At 39.6% G+C, this 21,160-nt stretch overlaps 1 protein-coding gene across 1 annotated transcript in view; it reads right to left on the minus strand.

Annotated features, from left to right (window-relative positions):
• The window catches only part of LOC139488682 (uncharacterized), a 49,959-nt gene that overhangs the window by 21,562 nt on the left and 7,237 nt on the right, over nucleotides 1-21,160 (minus strand). The window contains exons 4-5 of the mRNA XM_071274493.1: nucleotides 19,554-19,694; nucleotides 18,434-18,515 (exon numbers count right to left, since the gene is read on the minus strand). Of these exons, the coding sequence (XP_071130594.1) occupies nucleotides 18,434-18,515; nucleotides 19,554-19,694 (223 nt within the window). The remainder of the gene's footprint in view (nucleotides 1-18,433; nucleotides 18,516-19,553; nucleotides 19,695-21,160) is intronic.

The raw sequence follows: 21,160 nt of genomic DNA on the forward strand, positions 1-21,160 counted from the left end.
ATAAGTACCTTTTCCTCTGGTATCATTGCCCACGTGGAGAATCTCTTCGTTTGGCCAGCCGGCAATAGTTTATTTTCGAATTTGTGATAAACCAGGGTACCCCCTTATCCTTTCCTGACTAACTCGTACGGGTCTAGGGCATAAGTGCTATGGACCATTTTATAGGCAATACCAACCTCTACCTCTGGTATGAAGGTTGATGTGGAGAATCTCTTAGTTTGGCCAGCCGGCAATAGTTCAGTTCGAATTCGTTGTAAACCGGAATACCATATCCCCCCTTTTAACCCTCTACTGACAAACTCGTACGGGTCTAGGGTACAAGTGCTCTGAGCCATTTTAAAGGCAATAAGTACCTCTTCCTGTGGCATCATTGCCCACGTGGAGAATCTCTTCGTTTGGTCAGCCGGCAATAGTTCATTTTAGACTTTGTGATATACCAGGGTACCCCCCTTATCCTTTCCAGACTAACTCGTACGGGTCTAGGGCATAAGTGCTCTAGGCCATTTTATAGGCAATACCAACCTCTACTTCTGGTATGATGGTCGATGTGGAGAATCTCTTAGTTTGTCCAGCCGGCAATAGTTCAGTTCGAATTCGTTGTAAACCGGAATACCATATCCCCCCTTTTAACCCTCTACTGACAAACTCGTACGGGTCTAGGGTACAAGTGCTAAGAGCCATTTTTATGGCAATAAGTACCTCTTCCTCTGGTATCATTGCCCACGTGGAGACTCTCTTCATTTGGCCAGCCGGCAATAGTTCATATATACCAGGGTACCCCCCTTATCCTTTCCAGACTAACTCGTACGGGTCTAGGGCATAAATTCTCTGGGCCATTTTATAGGCAATACCAACCTCTACCTTTGGAATGATGGTCGATGTGGAGAATCTCTTAGTTTGGCCAGCCGGCAATAGTTCAGTTCGTATTCGTTGTAAACCGGGATACCATATCCCCCTTTTAGCCTTCTACTGACAAACTCGTACGGGTCTAGGGTACAAATGCTATGGGCCATTTTAAAGACAATAAGTACATCTTCCTCTGGTATCTTTGCCCACGTGGAGAATCTCCTCGTTTGGCCAGCCGGCAATAGTTCATATTAGAATTTGTGATATACCAGGGTACCCCCCTTATCCTTTCCAGACTTACTCGTACGGGTCTAGGGCATAAGTGCTCTGAGTCATTTTATAGGCAATACCAACCTCTACCTCTGGTATGATGGTCGATGTGGAGAATCTCTTAGTTTGGCCAGCCGGCAATAGTTCAGTTCGAATTCGTTGTATCCGGGATACCATATCCCCCCTTTGAACCCTCTACTGACAAACTCGTACGGGTCTAGGATATAATTTTCATGGGCCATTTTAAAGACAATAAGTACCTCTTCCTCTGGTATCATTGCCCACGTGGAGAATCTCTTCGTTTGGCCAGCCGGCAATAGTTCATTTTCGAATTTGTGATAAACCAGGGTACCCCCTTATCCTTTCCTGACTAACTCGTACGGGTCTAGGGCATAAGTGCTATGGACCATTTTATAGGCAATACCAATCTCTACCTCTGGTATGATGGTTGATGTGGAGAATCTCTTAGTTTGGCCAGCCGGCAATAGTTCAGTTCGAATTCGTTGTAAACCGGAATACCATATCCCCCCTTTTAACCCTCTACTGACAAACTCGTACGGTTCTAGGGTACAAGTGCTCTGAGCCATTTTAAAGGCAATAAGTACCTCTTCCTGTGGTATTATTGCCCACGTGGAGAATCTCTTCGTTTGGTCAGCCGGCAATAGTTCATTTTAGACTTTGTGATATACCAGGGTACCCCCCTTATCCTTTCCAGACTAACTCGTACGGGTCTAGGGCATAAGTGCTCTGGGCCATTTTATAGGCAATACCAACCTCTACTTCTGGTATGATGGTCGATGTGGAGAATCTCTTAGTTTGTCCAGCCGGCAATAGTTCAGTTCGAATTCGTTGTAAACCGGAATACAATATCCCCCCTTTTAACCCTCTACTGACAAACTCGTACGGGTCTAGGGTACAAGTGCTCAGAGCCATTTTTATGGCAATAAGTACCTCTTCCTCTGGTATCATTGCCCACGTGGAGAATCTCTTCATTTGGCCAGCCGGCAATAGTTCATATATACCAGGGTACCCCCCTTATCCTTTCCAGACTAACTCGTACGGGTCTAGGGCATAAGTGCTCTGGGCCATTTTATAGGCAATACCAACCTCTACCTCTGGAATGATGGTCGATGTGGAGAATCTCTTAGTTTGGCCAGCCGGCAATAGTTCAGTTCGTATTCGTTGTAAACCGGGATACCATATCCCCCTTTTAGCCTTCTACTGACAAACTCGTACGGGTCTAGGGTACAAGTGCTATGAGCCATTTTAAAGGCAATAAGTACCTCTTCCTCTGGTATCATTGCCCACGTGGAGAATCTCTTCGTTTGGCCAGCCGGCAATAGTTCATTTTCGAATTTGTGATAAACCAGGGTACCCCCTTATCCTTTCCTGACTAACTCGTACGGGTCTAGGGCATAAGTGCTATGGACCATTTTATAGGCAATACCAACCTCTACCTCTGGTATGATGGTTGATGTGGAGAATCTCTTAGTTTGGCCAGCCGGCAATAGTTCAGTTCGAATTCGTTGTAAACCGGAATACCATATCCCCCCTTTTAACCCTCTACTGACAAACTCGTACGGGTCTAGGGTACAAGTGCTCTAGGCCATTTTAAAGGCAAGAAGTACCTCTTCCTGTGGTATTATTGCCCACGTGGAGAATCTCTTCGTTTGGTCAGCCGGCAATAGTTCATTTTAGACTTTGTGATATACCAGGGTACCCCCCTTATTCTTTCCAGACTAACTCGTACGGGTCTAGGGCATAAGTGCTCTGGGCCATTTTATAGGCAATACCAACCTCTACTTCTGGTATGATGGTCGATGTGGAGAATCTCTTAGTTTGTCCAGCCGGCAATAGTTCAGTTCGAATTCGTTGTAAACCGGAATACAATATCCCCCCTTTTAACCCTCTACTGACAAACTCGTACGGGTCTAGGGTACAAGTGCTAAGAGCCATTTTTATGGCAATAAGTACCTCTTCCTCTGGTATCATTGCCCACGTGGAGAATCTCTTCATTTGGCCAGCCGGCAATAGTTCATATATACCAGGGTACCCCCCTTATCCTTTCCAGACTAACTCGTACGGGTCTAGGGCATAAGTGCTCTGGGCCATTTTATAGGCAATACCAACCTCTACCTCTGGAATGATGGTCGATGTGGAGAATCTCTTAGTTTGGCCAGCCGGCAATAGTTCAGTTCGTATTCGTTGTAAACCGGGATACCATATCCCCCTTTTAGCCTTCTACTGACAAACTCGTACGGGTCTAGGGTACAAGTGCTATGAGCCATTTTAAAGGCAATAAGTACCTCTTCCTCTGGTATCATTGCCCACGTGGAGAATCTCTTCGTTTGGCCAGCCGGCAATAGTTCATTTTCGAATTTGTGATATACCAGGGTATCCCCCTTATCCTTTCCTGACTAACTCGTACGGGTCTAGGGCATAAGTGCTCTGGGCCATTTTATAGGCAATACCAACCTCTACCTCTGGTATGATGGTCGATGTGGAGAATCTCTTAGTTTGGCCAGCCGGTAATAGTTCAGTTCGAATTCGTTGTAAACCGGAATACCATATCCCCCCTTTTAGCCTTCTACTGACAAACTCGTACGGGTCTAGGGTACAAATGCTATGAGTCATTTTAAAGGCAATAAGTACATCTTCCTCTGGTATAATTGCCCACGTGGATAATCTCCTCGTTTGGCCAGCCGGCAATAGTTCATTTTAGAATTTGTGATATACCAGGGTACCCCCCTTATCCTTTCCAGACTTACTCGTACGGGTCTAGGGCATAAGTGCTTTGAGCCATTTTATAGGCAATACCAACCGCTACCTCTGGTATGATGGTCGATGTGGAGAATACCTTAGTTTGATCAGCCGGCAATAGTTCATTTTAGAATTTGTGATATACCAGGGTACCCTCCTTATCCTTTCCAGACTAACTCGTACGGGTCTAGGGCATAAGTGCTCTGGGCCATTTTATAGGCCATACCAACCTCTACCTCTGGTATGATGGTCGATGTGGAGAATTTCTTAGTTTGGCCAGCCGGCAATAGTTCAGTTCGAATTCGTTGTAAACCAGAATACCATATCCCCCCTTTTAACCTTCTACTGACAAACTCGTACGGGTCTAGGGTACAAGTGCTATGGGCCATTTTAAAGGCAATAATAAGTACCTCTTCCTCTGGTATCATTGCCCACGTGGAGAATCTCTTCGTTTGGCCAGCCGGCAATAGTTCATTTTCGAATTTGTGATATACCAGGGTACCCCCTTTATCCTTTTTCGACTAACTCGTACGGGTCTAGGGCATAAGTGCTATGGACCATTTTAGAGGCAATACCAACCTCTACCTCTGGTATAATGGTCGATGTGGAGAATCTCTTAGTTTGGCCAGCCGGCAATAGTTCAGTTCGAATTCGTTGTATCCGGGATACCATATCCCCCCTTTGAACCCTCTACTGACAATTTCGCACGGGTCTAGGGTATAAGTGATATGGGCCATTTTAAAGGCAATAAGTACCTCTTCCTCTGGTATCATTGCCCACGTGGAGAATCTCTTCGTTTGGCCAGCCGGCAATAGTTCATTTTAGAATTTGTGATATACCAGGGTACCCCCCTTATCCTTTTCTGACTAACTCGTACGGGTCTAGGGCATAAGTGCTATGGGCCATTTTAGAGGCAATACCAACCTCTACCTCTGGTATAATGGTCGATGTGGAGAATCCCTTAGTTTGGCCAGCCGGCAATAGTTCAGTTCGAATTCGTTGTATCCGGGATACCATATCCCCCCTTTGAACCCTCTACTGACAAACTCGTACGGGTCTAGGGTATAAGTGCTATAGGCCATTTTAAAGGCAATAAGTACCTCTTCCTCTGGTATCATTGCCCACGTGGAGAATCTCTTCGTTTGGCCAGCCGGCAATAGTTCATTTTCGAATTTGTGATATACCAGGGTACCCCCCTTATCCTTTTCTGACTAACTCGTACGGGTCTAGGGCATAAGTGCTATGGACCATTTTAGAGGCAATACCAACCTCTACCTCTGGTATAATGGTCGATGTGGAGAATCTCTTAGTTTGGCCAGCCGGCAATAGTTCAGTTCGAATTCGTTGTAAACCGGAATACCATATCCCCCCTTTTAGCCTTCTACTGACAAGCTCGTACGGGTCTAGGGTACAAATGCTTGGGCCATTTTAAAGGCAATAAGTACATCTTCCTCTGGTATAATTGCCCACGTGGATAATCTCCTCGTTTGGCCAGCCGGCAATAGTTCATTTTAGAATTTGTGATATACCAGGGTACTCCCCTTATCCTTTCCAGACTTACTCGTACGGGTCTAGGGCATAAGTGCTCTGAGCCATTTTATAGGCAATACCAACCGCTTCCTCTGGTATGATGGTCAATGTGGAGAATACCTTAGTTTGGTCAGCCGGCAATAGTTCATTTTAGAATTTGTTATATACCAGGGTACCCTCCTTATCCTTTCCAGACTAACTCGTACGGGTCTAGGGCATAAGTGCTCTGGGCCATTTTATAGGCCATACCAACCTCTACCTCTGGTATGATGGTCGATGTGGAGAATTTCTTAGTTTGGTCAGCCGGCAATAGTTCAGTTCGAATTCGTTGTAAACCAGAATACCATATCCCCCCTTTTAACCTTCTACTGACAAACTCGTACGGGTCTAGGATACAAGTGCTATGGGCCATTTTAAAGGCAATAAGTACCTCTTCCTCTGGTATCATTGCCCACGTGGAGAATCTCTTCGTTTGGCCAACCGGCAATAGTTCATTTTCGAATTTGTGATATACCAGGGTACCCCCCTTATCCTTTTTTGACTAACTCGTACGGGTCTAGGGCATAAGTGCTATGGACCATTTTAGAGGCAATACCAACCTCTACCTCTGGTATAATGGTCGATGTGGAGAATCTCTTAGTTTGGCCAGCCGGCAAAAGTTCAGTTCGAATTCGTTGTATCCGGGATACCATATCCCCCCTTTGAACCCTCTACTGACAATTTGCACGGGTCTTGGGTATAAGTGATATGGGCCATTTTAAAGGCAATAAGTACCTCTTCCTCTGGTATCATTGCCCACGTGGATAATCTCTTCGTTTGGCCACCGGCAATAGTTCATTTTCGAAATTGTGATATACCAGGGTACCCCCTTATCCTTTTCTGACTAAGTCGTACGGGTCTAGGGCATAAGTGCTATGGGCCATTTTAGAGGCAATACCAACCTCTACCTCTGGTATAATGGTCGATGTGGAGAATCTCTTAGTTTGGCCAGCCGGCAATAGTTCAGTTCGAATTCTTTGTATCCGGGATACCATATCCCCCCTTTGAACCCTCTACTGACAAACTCGTACAGGTCTAGGGTATAAGTGCTATAGGCCATTTTAAAGGCAATAAGTACCTCTTCCTCTGGTATCATTGCCCACGTGGAGAATCTCTTCGTTTTGCCAGCCGGCAATAGTTCATTTTCGAATTTGTGATATACCAGGGTACCCCCCTTGTCCTTTTCTGACTAACTCGTACGGGTCTAGGGCATAAGTGCTATGGGCCATTTTAGAGGCAATACCAACCTCTACCTCTGGTATAATGGTCGATGTGGAGAATCTCTTAGTTTGGCCAGCCGGCAATAGTTCAGTTCGAATTCGTTGTATCCGGGATACCAAATCCCCCCTTTGAACCCTCTACTGACAAACTCGTACGGGTCTAGGGAATAAGTGCTATGGACTATTTTAAAGGCAATAAGTACCTCTTCCTCTGGTATCATTGCCCACTTGGAGAATCTCTTTGTTTGGCCAGCCGGCAATAGTTCATTTTCGAATTTGTGATATAGCAGGGTACCCCCTTATCCTTTTCTGACTAACTCGTACGGGTCTAGGGCATAAGTGCTATGGGTCATTTTAGAGGCAATACCAACCTCTACCTTTGGTATAATGGTCGATGTGGAGAATCTCTTAGTTTGTCCAGCCGGCAATAGTTCAGTTCGAATTCGTTGTATCCGGGATACCATATCCCCCCTTTGAACCCTCTACTGACAAACTCGTACGGGTCTATGGTATAAGTGCTCTGTGCCATTTTAAAGGCAATAAGTACCTCTTCCTCTGGTATCATTGCCCACGTGGAGAATCTCTTCGTTTGGCCAGCCGGCAATAGTTCATTTTCGAATTTTTGATATACCAGGGTACCCCCCTTATCCTTTTCTGACTAACTCGTACGGGTCTAGGGCATAAGTGCTATGGGCCATTTTAGAGGCAATACCAACCTCTACCTCTGGTATAATGGTCGATGTGGAGAATCTCTTAGTTTGGCCAGCCGGCAATAGTTCAGTTCGAATTCGTTGTATCCGGGATACCAAATCCCCCCTTTGAACCCTCTACTGACAAACTCGTACGGGTCTAGGGTATAAGTGCTATAGACTATTTTAAAGGCAATAAGTACCTCTTTCTCTGGTATCATTGCCCACTTGGAGAATCTCTTTGTTTGGCCAGCCGGCAATAGTTCATTTTCGAATTTGTGATATAGCAGGGTACCCCCTTATCCTTTTCTGACTAACTCGTACGGGTCTAGGGCATAAGTGCTATGGGTCATTTTAGAGGCAATACCAACCTCTATCTCTGGTATAATGGTCGATGTGGAGAATCTCTTAGTTTGTCCAGCCGGCAATAGTTCAGTTCGAATTCGTTGTATCCGGGATACCATATCCCCCCTTTGAACCCTCTACTGACAAACTCGTACGGGTCTATGGTATAAGTGCTATGGGCCATTTTAAAGGCAATAAGTACCTTTTCCTCTGGTATCATTGCCCACGTGGAGAATCTCTTCGTTTGGCCAGCCGGCAATAGTTCATTTTCGAATTTGTGATATACCAGGGTACCCCCCTTATCCTTTTCTGACTAACTCGTACGGGTCTAGGGCATAAGTGCTATGGACCATTTTAGAGGCAATACCAACCTCTACCTCTGGTATAATGGTCGATGTGGAGAATCTCTTAGTTTGGCCAGCCGGCAATAGTTCAGTTCGAATTCGTTGTATCCGGGATACCATATCCCCCCTTTGAACCCTCTACTGACAAACTCGTACGGGTCTAGGGTATAAGTGCTATGGGCCATTTTAAAGGCAATACGTATCTCTTCCTCTGGTATCATTGCCCACGTGGAGAATCTCTTCGTTTGGCCAGCCGGCAATAGTTCATTTTCGAATTTGTGATATACCAGGGTACCCCCCCCCCTTATCCTTTTCTGACTAACTCGTACGGGTCTAGGGCATAAGTGCTATAGGCCACTTAGAGGCAATACCAACCTCTACCTCTGGTATAATGGTCGATGTGGAGAATCTCTTAGTTTGGCCAGCCGGCAATAGTTCAGTTCGAATTCGTTGTATCCGGGATACCATACCCCCCCTTTGAACCCTCAACTGACAAACTCGTACGGGTCTAGGGTATAAGTGCTATGGGCCATTTTAAAGGCAATAAGTACCTCTTCCTCTGGTATCATTGCCCACGTGGAGAATCTCTTCGTTTGGCCAGCCGGCAATAGTTCATTTTCGAATTTGTGATATACCAGGGTACCCCCCTTATCCTTTTCTGACTAACTCGTACGGGTCTAGGGCATAAGTGCTATGGACCATTTTAGAGGCAATACCAACCTCTACCTCTGGTATAATGGTCGATGTGGAGAATCTCTTAGTTTGGCCAGCCGGCAATAGTTCAGTTCGAATTCGTTGTATCCGGGACACCATATCCCCCTTTGAACCCTCTACTGATAAACTCGTACGGGTCTAGGGTATAAGTGCTATGAGCCATTTTAAAGGCAATAAGTACCTCTTCCGCTGGTATCATTGCCCACGTGGAGAATCTCTTCGTTTGGCCAGCCGGCAATAGTTTATTTTCGAATTTGTGATATACCAGGGTACCCCCCTTATCCTTTTCTGACTAACTCGTACGGGTCTAGGGCATAAGTGCTATGGACCATTTTAGAGGCAATACCAACCTCTACCTCTGGTATAATGGTCGATGTGGAGAATCTCTTAGTTTGGCCAGCCGGCAATAGTTCAGTTCGAATTCGTTGTATCCGGGATACCATATCCCCCCTTTGAACCCTCTACTGACAAACTCGTACGGGTCTAGGGTATAAGTGCTATGGGCCATTTTAAAGGCAATAAGTACTTCTTCCTCTGGTATCATTGCCCACGTGGAGAATCTCTTCGTTTGGCCAGCCGGCAATAGTTCATTTTCGAATTTGTGATATACCAGGGTACCCCCCCCCCTTATCCTTTTCTGACTAACTCGTACGGGTCTAGGGCATAAGTGCTATAGGCCATTTTAGAGGCAATACCAACCTCTACCTCTGGTATAATGGTCGATGTGGAGAATCTCTTAGTTTGGCCAGCCGGCAATAGTTCAGTTCGAATTCGTTGTATCCGGGATACCATACCCCCCCTTTGAACCCTCAACTGACAAACTCGTACGGGTCTAGGGTATAAGTGCTATGGGCCATTTTAAAGGCAATAAGTACCTCTTCCTCTGGTATCATTGCCCACGTGGAGAATCTCTTCGTTTGGCCAGCCGGCAATAGTTCATTTTCGAATTTGTGATATACCAGGGTACCCCCCTTATCCTTTTCTGACTAACTCGTACGGGTCTAGGGCATAAGTGCTATGGACCATTTTAGAGGCAATACCAACCTCTACCTCTGGTATAATGGTCGATGTGGAGAATCTCTTAGTTTGGCCAGCCGGCAATAGTTCAGTTCGAATTCGTTGTATCCGGGACACCATATCCCCCTTTGAACCCTCTACTGATAAACTCGTACGGGTCTAGGGTATAAGTGCTATGAGCCATTTTAAAGGCAATAAGTACCTCTTCCTCTGGTATCATTGCCCACATGGAGAATCTCTTCGTTTGGCCAGCCGGCAATAGTTCTTTTTCGAATTTGTGATATACCAGGGTACCCCCCTTATCCTTTTCTGACTAACTCGTACGTGTCTAGGGCATAAGTGCTATAGGCCATTTTAGAGGCAATACCAACATCTACCTCTGGTATAATGGTCGATGTAGAGAATCTCTTAGTTTGGCCAGCCGGCAATAGTTCAGTTCGAATTCGTTGTATCCGGGATACCATATCCCCCCTTTGAACCCTCTACTGACAAACTCGTACGGGTCTAGGGTATAAGTGCTATGGGCCATTTTAAAGGCAATGAGTACCTCTTCCTCTGGTATCATTGCCCACGTGGAGAATCTCTTCGTTTGGCCAGCCGGCAATAGTTCATTTTCGAATTTGTGATATACCAGGGTACCCCCCCCCTTATCCTTTTCTGACTAACTCGTACGGGTCTAGGGCATAAGTGCTATAGGCCATTTTAGAGGCAATACCAACCTCTACCTCTGGTATAATGGTCGATGTGGAGAATCTCTTAGTTTGTCCAGCCGGCAATAGTTCAGTTCGAATTCGTTGTATCCGGGATACCATACCCCCCCTTTGAACCCTCAACTGACAAACTCGTACGGGTCTAGGGTATAAGTGCTATGGGCCATTTTAAAGGCAATAAGTACCTCTTCCTCTGGTATCATTGCCCACGTGGAGAATCTCTTCGTTTGGCCAGCCGGCAATAGTTCATTTTCGAATTTGTGATATACCAGGGTACCCCCCTTATCCTTTTCTGACTAACTCGTACGGGTCTAGGGCATAAGTGCTATGGACCACTTTAGAGGCAATACCAACCTCTACCTCTGGTATAATGGTCGATGTGGAGAATCTCTTAGTTTGGCCAGCCGGCAATAGTTCAGTTCGAATTCGTTGTATCCGGGACACCATATCCCCCTTTGAACCCTCTACTGATAAACTCGTACGGGTCTAGGGTATAAGTGCTATGAGCCATTTTAGAGGCAATACCAACCTCTACCTCTGGTATAATGGTCAATGTGGAGAATCTCTTAGTTTGGCCAGCCGCAATAGTTCAGTTCGAATTCGTTGTATCCGGGACACCATATCCCCCTTTGAACCCTCTACTGACAAACTCGTACGGGTCTAGGGTATAAGTGCTATGGGCCATTTTAAAGGCAATAAGTACCTCTTCCTCTGGTATCATTGCCCACGTGGAGAATCTCTTCGTTTGGCCAGCCGGCAATAGTTCATTTTCGAATTTGTGATATACCAGGGTACCCCCCTTATCCTTTTCTGACTAACTCGTACGGGTCTAGGGCATAAGTGCTATAGGCCATTTTAGAGGCAATACCAACCTCTACCTCTGGTATAATGGTCGATGTGGAGAATCTCTTAGTTTGGCCAGCCGGCAATAGTTCAGTTCGAATTCGTTGTATCCGGGACACCATATCCCCCTTTGAACCCTCTACTGACAAACTCGTACGGGTCTAGGGTATAAGTGCTATGGGCCATTTTAAAGGCAATAAGTACCTCTTCCTCTGGTATCATTGCCCACGTGGAGAATCTCTTTATTTGGCCAGCCGGCAATAGTTCATTTTAGAATTTGTGATATACCAGGGTACCCCCCTTATCCTTTCCAGACTAACTCGTACGGGTCTAGGGCATAAGTGCTCTGGGCAATTTTATAGGCAATACCAACCTCTACCTCTGGTATGATTGTCGATGTGGAGAATCTCTTAGTTTGGCCAGCCGGCAATAGTTCAGTTCGAATTCGTTGTAAACCGGAATACCATATCCCCCCTTTTAACTCTCTACTGACAAACTCGTACGGGTCTAGGGTACAAGTGCTAAGAGCCATTTTAAAGGCAATAAGTACCTCTTCCTCTGGTATTATTGCCCACGTGGAGAATCTCTTCGTTTGGCCAGCCGGCAATAGTTATTTCGAATTTGTGATATACCAGGGTACCCCCCCCCCCCCTTATCCTTTCCTGACTAACTCGTACGGGTTTAGGGCATAAGTGCTATGGGCCATTTTAAAGGCAATGATATAAATTGTTAATGTTAAGATTAATGACTGAGATTGGTCTCCGTAATTTTGAAGAATTATATGTCATTGAAATAGTACTTGACAGTTTTTATTTTTCTGTTGTTTTTATTTCTGCAATTAACTATGTTTCTATTTTTTCTGATCTGTTTAAATAGAAAATACTGTCTGTATTGTATGTTTTAGTTTCATGATTGGACTATATTTGTAGACAACGAACATTGAACAAATTATGGAATGCCCCGATGACCATCAATTCTCTGTAATTCCTAAATTTCTATACTAGTATTCAATCATTTTTTTTATTTATTGTAGCTTACATTAATTCAATAATCACAAAATTTTAATAAGAACTGTTCTTTACTTTATTTGTTTGTTGTAATGTCCCATTAAATTTCTATATTTAATTATATTTATTTCAACTTGTTATTGCTTCAGTTTACATTATTTCTCTTATCACAGAATGTTAAAAGACCATTACTTTGTTTTATATTTATGGAAGCATTTGCATTATTTTTATTACATTTACAATGTTATTTAAAGACGCAGACCTAGAAGTCCTTGAAGAAGACCAAAAGTTAATTTAGTAAACGCGGACCTCGAAGAAGACACCCATTGACATGCCTGTTTGAAGTAATATCACATATAAATAGGAACGTTATTTAATCATAGTTATCGTTCATAGTTTCTAACAACACTTCTTCGAACGCAAGTCATCTCATGAATATTATTGCCGGCTCATGAATATTATTGAAGGCTGGCCTCATGAATATTAACGCCGGCTGCTATCGACGGCTAGATCCACACTAGTCAGGAAACTAAACAGATCAATATCAATCCCTTACATACCTGCCAACTGTCACTATTTGCGGGGGATTTCCCCCATGGAGGCTCCCAAATTGAAATTTTGAAAGAGCAATTTTGTCCACAATTTTTAACAAAATAATTAAATTTACAATGACTTGAGGCTTATAAAAGTATGGAGGAGCCAAAAAACAACATTAAAATGTATTTGAAGGACCCCTTGAAGATATTTTAGGACTATGACAGCCATCTTGCACGCAAAACCTCCATGGGCATTTTGAAAAGTTGGCAGGTATGCCCTTATATACGATTGTACTTATTTGTTTTTCTTTTTTTATTCATACATTTTTGTAAATTGATTCTGAAGTTAAGGATGTACACCTTTGAGGAGCCAAAAATTTCTAGAATTTAACTTTTTTCTAAACCTGTTTTTTGGGGGGTTTATAAGACTGTAAAAAAAATAATTGGTGAAGAAAAAATCATATGGTGGTGCACTTTTCCACAGTTCCACAATTAAACTTCATTGTAAATACACATTTTTTTCACAGAGTGATGTTTGATTATAATATTTTTAAAATTCATTGATATTTTCCACTTGTATCACATGTTTTGGAAATAATTCAAGAACGAGATTTCAACGAGATTGAACGAGACTGAAACGTCAGAAGAATACATCCTTTAAGTTTTGGTATTTTCAATTTCTAATCGAAAAAATAGGAAAACTAATAATAAGGAGGGGGGTCTGTTATAAAGTATGTAACGTTTTAAGTCTAATAACCAAATGAATGTTAACGTTTGCTAGTGTTAGAGCCGGTATGAATGGTGTTTTTTTTTTAGCAAAATCTGAATTTGTTATTGGATTGAATAGTTATAGACTTATCGGTTTAATTGTCCAAATAAATACAAAGTTAAACATGTTAAACAGCATTGCTGACTCAAAATTCGAGAGATTTGACAAATACAGCTACGATAATCTATTTCTTGGGCTAGAAACTCTTTAGTGTTTCCAAGGATTTGTATAGTAAGAAGGATTGGAATCTCGTGGGCTTTTGCATAGACTGTAGTATAATATCTTCTGCGGCGCGAGATTTTGTGAGATTACCCGTGATGCATCTGGAAAATGCTAAACTAGCTCTGATAAATGGCTGACATTTGCATCACCTAAACAAATAGACATCGATATGTAAGTATCTACAATCTATATTTATCAAATATTATGCTTGAAATAAGAAGTTTAAAATGGTTCTGGTGTTATGAATAACTTTTACGATCGCAGTAAGAATACACGGCTCCATAGAATTAATTTGCATATTGACCGAAGTGACCTCACCCTATCCCGCCTATTGGGCGGTCCTATCATCATTTTCTATTTTTATACTCCTTCCTCAAAAAACGGAGATGAGTGATAAAATTTATATTTTCTGATAGATATATGATTTCTTCGTGTATTGAGTAAATTTCGTAGTGATTGATGCATTAGTTTTCCTATTTTTTTACGTTTCTTTGAGTTGATTACAACAAAAATGGCGTTCTGGAGCGAAAATGGGGGTGGCTTGGGAAAAATGAATAAAGTTCTTCAATTGGTCTAGATTAATGTTCAAACATGTTTACAAACGTAAAACATTGGTGATAAAGTGTATTGAAGAAAGCTCAAACCGCTAAATAAGGGAATTGTGATACTTTTCTGTCTTTAAACATCAAATGAATGTGGTTCTCAGATGAATCGCAATTTACCAGGCCTAAATTGGGAGGGGATCCAGTTGTCATAATAATCTGATACTTCCTTCCTGTTTATACCGAAATGAAATCGTTAAACCATGTGTTTTGAAATAGTTTTACATCAATTTTAACTAGCCATGTTCCATAGAAAACTCCATAGATTTGCCTTTGCCGATGTGGAAAGGGACAATGCATGGATGGTAATATTTTCAAATGTTCAGCCCAGTGTTTACCAGCATCATGGTATTGTGAACATACATTGTGTACAAATGAATGTACATTTTTACTGACATCAAAATAATAATACACCAACACAGCTCATCTACGTTAATGCCTTTAATGATGTATGGGTAGTGCTGTTTTGGTCTTCATTATAAATCACTGCCCCCCTTTTATTATGCATGTTATTATTATGGACTCCCTTCTTCTCTATCTGTTTATACCACATATCACATGCATTACAAATTTAAGTCCAATTAATTATTATGCCTGTTAATTATGGCATTTTGCTAGGCTAAATAATGTTTTCCTGCAACAACTTCAAATCCAACAATGCAATGAAAGATGTTTTCCTGCAACGGTGTCAAAGCAAAAATCAAAATAGCCTTGCAAGATTTTTTCCTGCAACGGCGTCAAAGCAAATAATTAAAATAGCAAGACATCATAATTTTTTTAAACCTGTGCATTACAAATGTACCTGAGCTTTATCTTTTCTAGACCGAACTGCTCTAAACTATACTTCAGTCAAGTCCAGTTAGAGTTTTATATATATAATATATAAAGGATATTCTGTTATCTAACATTTATTCCTTTTATTGTTATTTTTGATTTTTTGTTTGTTTGCGACATCTTTTGATCCTACAATATTGCAAAATATTTTATTTTAAAACAATAGAAACATTGCTACAAATATAAATTATTCCTGAATTTGCATAAACCCATAGAAATCTAACATACATTTTGCAAATATAATTATTCGAGGTAGTATTGCTATTGTTAACGACATATTTGATATTGGAATTGTTTAAGCCATATGATATTGTATTATTATTGCCACATGTAACTATATTACACCTTTTTTTCAGTATTTTCCAAAATGCTCAAACTGGTGAATGTTAAGAAGAAAAGTCTAGGCACAAGGATTCAAGTCCCCAAAAAAGTCTAAGCAGTTGTGTGCAAACAGCAGTTGGCCATTCATGCACTTATCATGTGGACTAACATATATACGTGATATATATGGCATGCCTTCAAATAGAAACAGAAATACTAGTGTACAACTGAATGCCACTTTTGACCAGAACGTTCCTCTGAATATCATTTATGGAGGATATACCAACAATGTTTCATTGGATCATTAACATTTAATCTCTTCTACCTAAACTTGAAAGCTACGCTTTGTGTGTAGGGAACTTTGATAGTGACTTGATAGATGATCATGTGATACCTGGGTTAAATTGGATTATTTCTATATTTTAATATAAAAAAAATCATTGAACATCTTCTTTTAAATTCCATTACATGCCAGATTCATTTAATACTTCAAATCTGCTTGGTGTTGAGTGTATATTGACGATGTACATGTATGTGTAGTAAAATAAGCAAGGAGACATGGGATATGATTGAAATGAGACAACTATCCATTCAATATCAAATGAAGATTTTAAAAACTAGTAGTCTACATGTACAATGATTGAATCAATGAATGTATGTCAATCACCATCAACAAAACCCATGCAGCATAGCAGGTCGATAAATATTATCACATGAAACCAACAGCCCATACATAATACATGCACAAAAAATTGTTTTTATACCAAATTTGAAGTTAAGACATAAGAGTTAAGAGATGCCGGATGTGGTATGATTGCCAATGGAATGAGACCGCTCAGTTCACCAAAGAAACAAATGATGTTGATGTAAGCAATTATTCAATCTATTGTTATTTCTTATCTTGATAGACAAAAATTGTTTTACATGTATTATACAGTATATTCATAATTATGAGCTATAAAATCAATACATGTACAAGGCAAAATTGTACAAAAAGTATCTTCTGTTAGACAATAACCATTTTATAGCTATCATGTACGTCTTAACAAAGACATTTATTGTAAAAATAGTTTTTATACCAAATTTGAAGTTAAGACCTAAGAGTAAAGAGATGTGGTATGATTGTCAATCGAATGAGACAGCTCAGTTCACCAAAGTTCAAATGATGTTGAAGTACCAGTAAGCAATTATTCAATCTTTCCTTGATAGACAAAAGTCAGTGTTGTACATGCATATTAGTAACTGTGCGCTATAAAGTCAATACAAGGCAAAATTGTACAAAAAGTATCTTCTGTTAGACAAGAAACATTTTAGTTCTGTTTACAAAGACATTTATTGATAAATATCTATAGACACTACAGTTTAGACCTACCAAGCATGAAAGTTACAAACAGAAAAGTATTACTTTTGTTTTAATACTTGATGTAAACTGCTGTTGCTTACCTCATATGAAAGTGTACCAATGTACAATCAGAAAAAGATAGTCTTCTTTGATATATGACAAGTCACTCTTTTCAAGTTAATTTCTGTATTAAACGTGAATAATACATGATAACTAGGAATAATTCCATGACTGACTACTTGAGAGGCCGTTATACATGTATGACATGTATGACAGAGAGCTGACACTATAAAATTGCCCTATCAAATTCATGCACAAATTGATGAAAGTGCTCTGATAAGAAACAAAAGTGCATTTAAAGATGTAATGTTATTAGTACAATTAAAAAATTTTGCTTGCATTGATAATTTATAACACACTGGCTAACGTTTCTTTTATGCCTATATATGTTTATGATGATTGAAACCGGCTACAGTAACATGCAGAGGCAGTTTTATAGGGTTTACCAGTGAGTTCCCTCTTTAACAGTACTTGTTCCAAACTTATGATAATGACTAGCCACTATGTATATAAAACGCAATGCAGTAATTCGTCCTGAAATGTGTTGTCAGTTCTTTTTTGCCACAAAAAATGTTTTGCACCTGTTTCCCGAGATTGAAAGAGTTTCCGAAGATGCAAATTCGCATATAACTATAATGACATAATTTACAAGAATAAGATTTTTTTAAATTTCTTTGACAATTGACTGAAAATAAAAAATTACAGAAGTTAACATACAAACACATTGTCAACTGCCGTTATACACATTGCATTACAATGTCCATCAAATAAAACAGTTAAATTATGCTTTTTCGTCAATTGAAACTTGAGTGAAAATTAATAATTATTACGTTTAAGAATGAATAAAGTCCTTAACCATTACAACATTGTCTATACGTGACAAAAATAAGAACACAACTCGATGCATGTGTACAAAAAATCACGTTCCAATATCGTAAGTGACGAGTAGTAGTAATAGTAATAGTGGCGAGTACCAAAGTCTCGCCGCGGAAGAGATTACGATAAACCGCGAGATTCCAATCCTTCTTACTATACAAATCCTTGGTGTTTCAAACAATTGAAAGTTTGGCAAACAGTGTTTTTATATGTATGACCATTATCAATGATAACTTATGTGAACACAGAAGTGCTGACAACTGGGCTAGTGAATATAATACTCATTAAAAAAAATCAAATGAGTTATTTAATTTTATAATCTACAAAGCCAATGTCTAGAGTCAACCATAACATGACGACCTTGTTGATATGCTATGTTTGTCTACGATATTTGCCTATTGAGAAGAAGTTATTAACACACATGCGTTATATACGTAACCATGGTAAAGTGCATTGCGCCTTAAATTGCAATTAACTTTTTTACATTAAGGTCAAACATTCAAATATATAATAAGTTCAAATATTGAATTCATTTACCTTTTTCTAATCAACGTTAACACGAGTAATATTAATAAAATCAGCAATAAAGCAACTCCAACTGAAACACCAGCGATAATACCTACAAGACATGACATTTGGTATAGACGTTTTGCAATTACAAGAACACATAATATAACATATTGTATGATTGTATAATGAATTTAATCGTTATCCAATATGGTATATATACAAAATGTTGAGTCAGATTGCTGACAAATAAAAATACATTGTTTTAAAATAATATAACATCTACATTCGCTTAAACCACATGTCTTATGTCTATTCTATCTATAAAAACGCCTTACGAGACAAGGTAACACTACGACTATTGAAATTATATTTTATAGAGGATGTGGTCAAAGGGCATAGAACGCCGAAAATGAGTCTGGGCGATTGGTGTGGTTGTGTAACAAAGGTGTGAGTTACAATCCCTTTGAGGGACAATCATGTATCAGCATGAAAATCTAATTCTAACACTCTTGGGTTCAATTTTCAGACTAAGTACCCTTAACAAGTGACAACTCTACGACAGATCCATCCGTTTCTATTGAAAGTGATTCACGTCTGAAAACATATATTATATTCATAATTCCTCAGAATAACACCACAACATACCAGGTACAATACCTCTAATCATCAAAAATAACTTTTAAAAAGACGACTTTTTCTTAGTTTAATGCTCAATTAGATAGAAAAAAGTAAGATCACAAAAATACTGAACTTAGAGGAAAATCAATTCGGAAAGTCCATAATCACATGGCAATATCAAATAACAAAACACATCAAAAACGAATGGATAAGAACTGTCATATTCCTGACTTGGTACAGGCATTTTCAAATGTCGAAAATGGTGGATAGTAGCTCAACTGTTATGTCTATTTCATTTGATGATCCTGTTAGAATTGTCGACACATTTATTAGTATCTCTAATTACATGAGTTATGGATACCACAGTTATTATTGAGGTCTTGTTAATTGGTTTCCTTGTTCTAAATATAGTAAATGCTAGCGTTATTGTTTTATATAAAAACTAATTTGATCATTCTAAAAGGTAAGAACTGTACTGAATAAGACTATAAAATCAAGAATGTGTACTATCATTGAGTATTGCACTCACTATTTGTTATTCCGTGTTGTTTTGTTCTTCCATCCTGAATTGGAAAAGATGTTGCATTTAAATCATCTGTACATGCTGTAGTTATCTCTTGCGCATATTCTGTGGTTGGGCTTAAAGTTGGCACTAATGATGAATTCCTGTCTTTAAAAATTGCAAGTCCAATATGAGAGAAACATTTATGTACAGAAAAAAAACTCATTTCACAAAACATTCATATTCTCATTGTCAATTTTTTTTTTGACGTGTCCTTCGTTTTGAGTGTCTTTCCGTATAAATTACGAAACCTTTTTTCTCTTCGTTTTCGCAAAATGAAATACTTAAAAATAGTTACATTACATGATTCGATCGTGGAGCACAGTTGTTGTCCATTCGTTTGATGTGTTTTATCATTTGATTTTGCCATATAATAAGGGACTTACCGTTTTGAATTTTTCTCGGAGTTCAGTAGTTTTCTGATTTTTCTTTTTTGTATATTTTTCTTTCTATTACTTTTCGATTCTTCTCTTAATAGGAAATGACTGAATGGTTTGCATTAATTCTTACATTCTTTATTGCCTTTCCAATCATTACCGTTATATGTAAATTAAAAGTGTAAATAGATAGAATGAAATTCATAACAGTGTAGCTATGGCCATTCATTGACTGGGGAAAATTAGGTGAACGTTCGTCTGTAATGCCCACTGCTCACGACGTACTTATAATAGAAATTTAAACTGTGAGGTCACCAAAGGTTCTAAACGCCTAAATAAAATAATTAAAAATACTAATCAGGAATAACCTTTGTAATTTGAAAATAAATAAAAATGGCCTTCAACACGGAGTCTTGGCTCACACCGAACAGCAAGCTATAAAGGTTGAATACTTAAAATTCTTTACTTGATTTTTTGTTATGGTTTGACCATCAATTTTCCTAATATGATATCGCACGTTCTTTCAGATTTTTTTTTTTTACTTAATTGGCTTTAAAAGTTACAATGCATGATGTCGTCTGTTTATGTAGTGCATATGTGTTTTTCGTTTCTCGTTGGGTTTCCCGTTTGATTGGTTTTACACTAGTAGTTTTGGGGCCCTCTATAACTTGCTGTTCGGTGTGAGCCAAGGCTCCGTGTTGCAGGTCGTACCTTGACCTATAATGGTTTACTTTTATGAATTATTACTTGGGAGGAGAGTTGTCTCATTGGCACTCATACCACATCTTCCTATATCTATCTATATCTATACATTTTTTTTCAACAAAAGAATACATCACAAGAATATAAGTTTTGTAAGAAACGTGAGAAATTGTGTTGGACTTGAAGATAAGGCAAAGTGACAAATATCTGAAAGAATGAATCGTTTTATGGTATTAAACAAAGAAATCAAATGATTTTTTAATTATCCAGAACTCTTCACAAACAAAACCCACATGTATACATATTGAATAAATAGTAGGCCATTCTTAAATGATCACACCGTAGAAGTAGTTGTGCTCTTAATCAATGAGATATTTTGTGAATTAACCCCATCAACTTAATAGTTTTTTTTACAATGGATAAACCTATTTTTTTATTATTATTAAATAATATCATCTCTGAACATTATTATTCTTATAAATGACACGGTTGTAT

The sequence above is a fragment of the Mytilus edulis genome, chromosome 9, assembly GCF_963676685.1.
Source record: "Mytilus edulis chromosome 9, xbMytEdul2.2, whole genome shotgun sequence".
NCBI classification, from domain to species: Eukaryota; Metazoa; Mollusca; class Bivalvia; order Mytilida; family Mytilidae; genus Mytilus; species Mytilus edulis.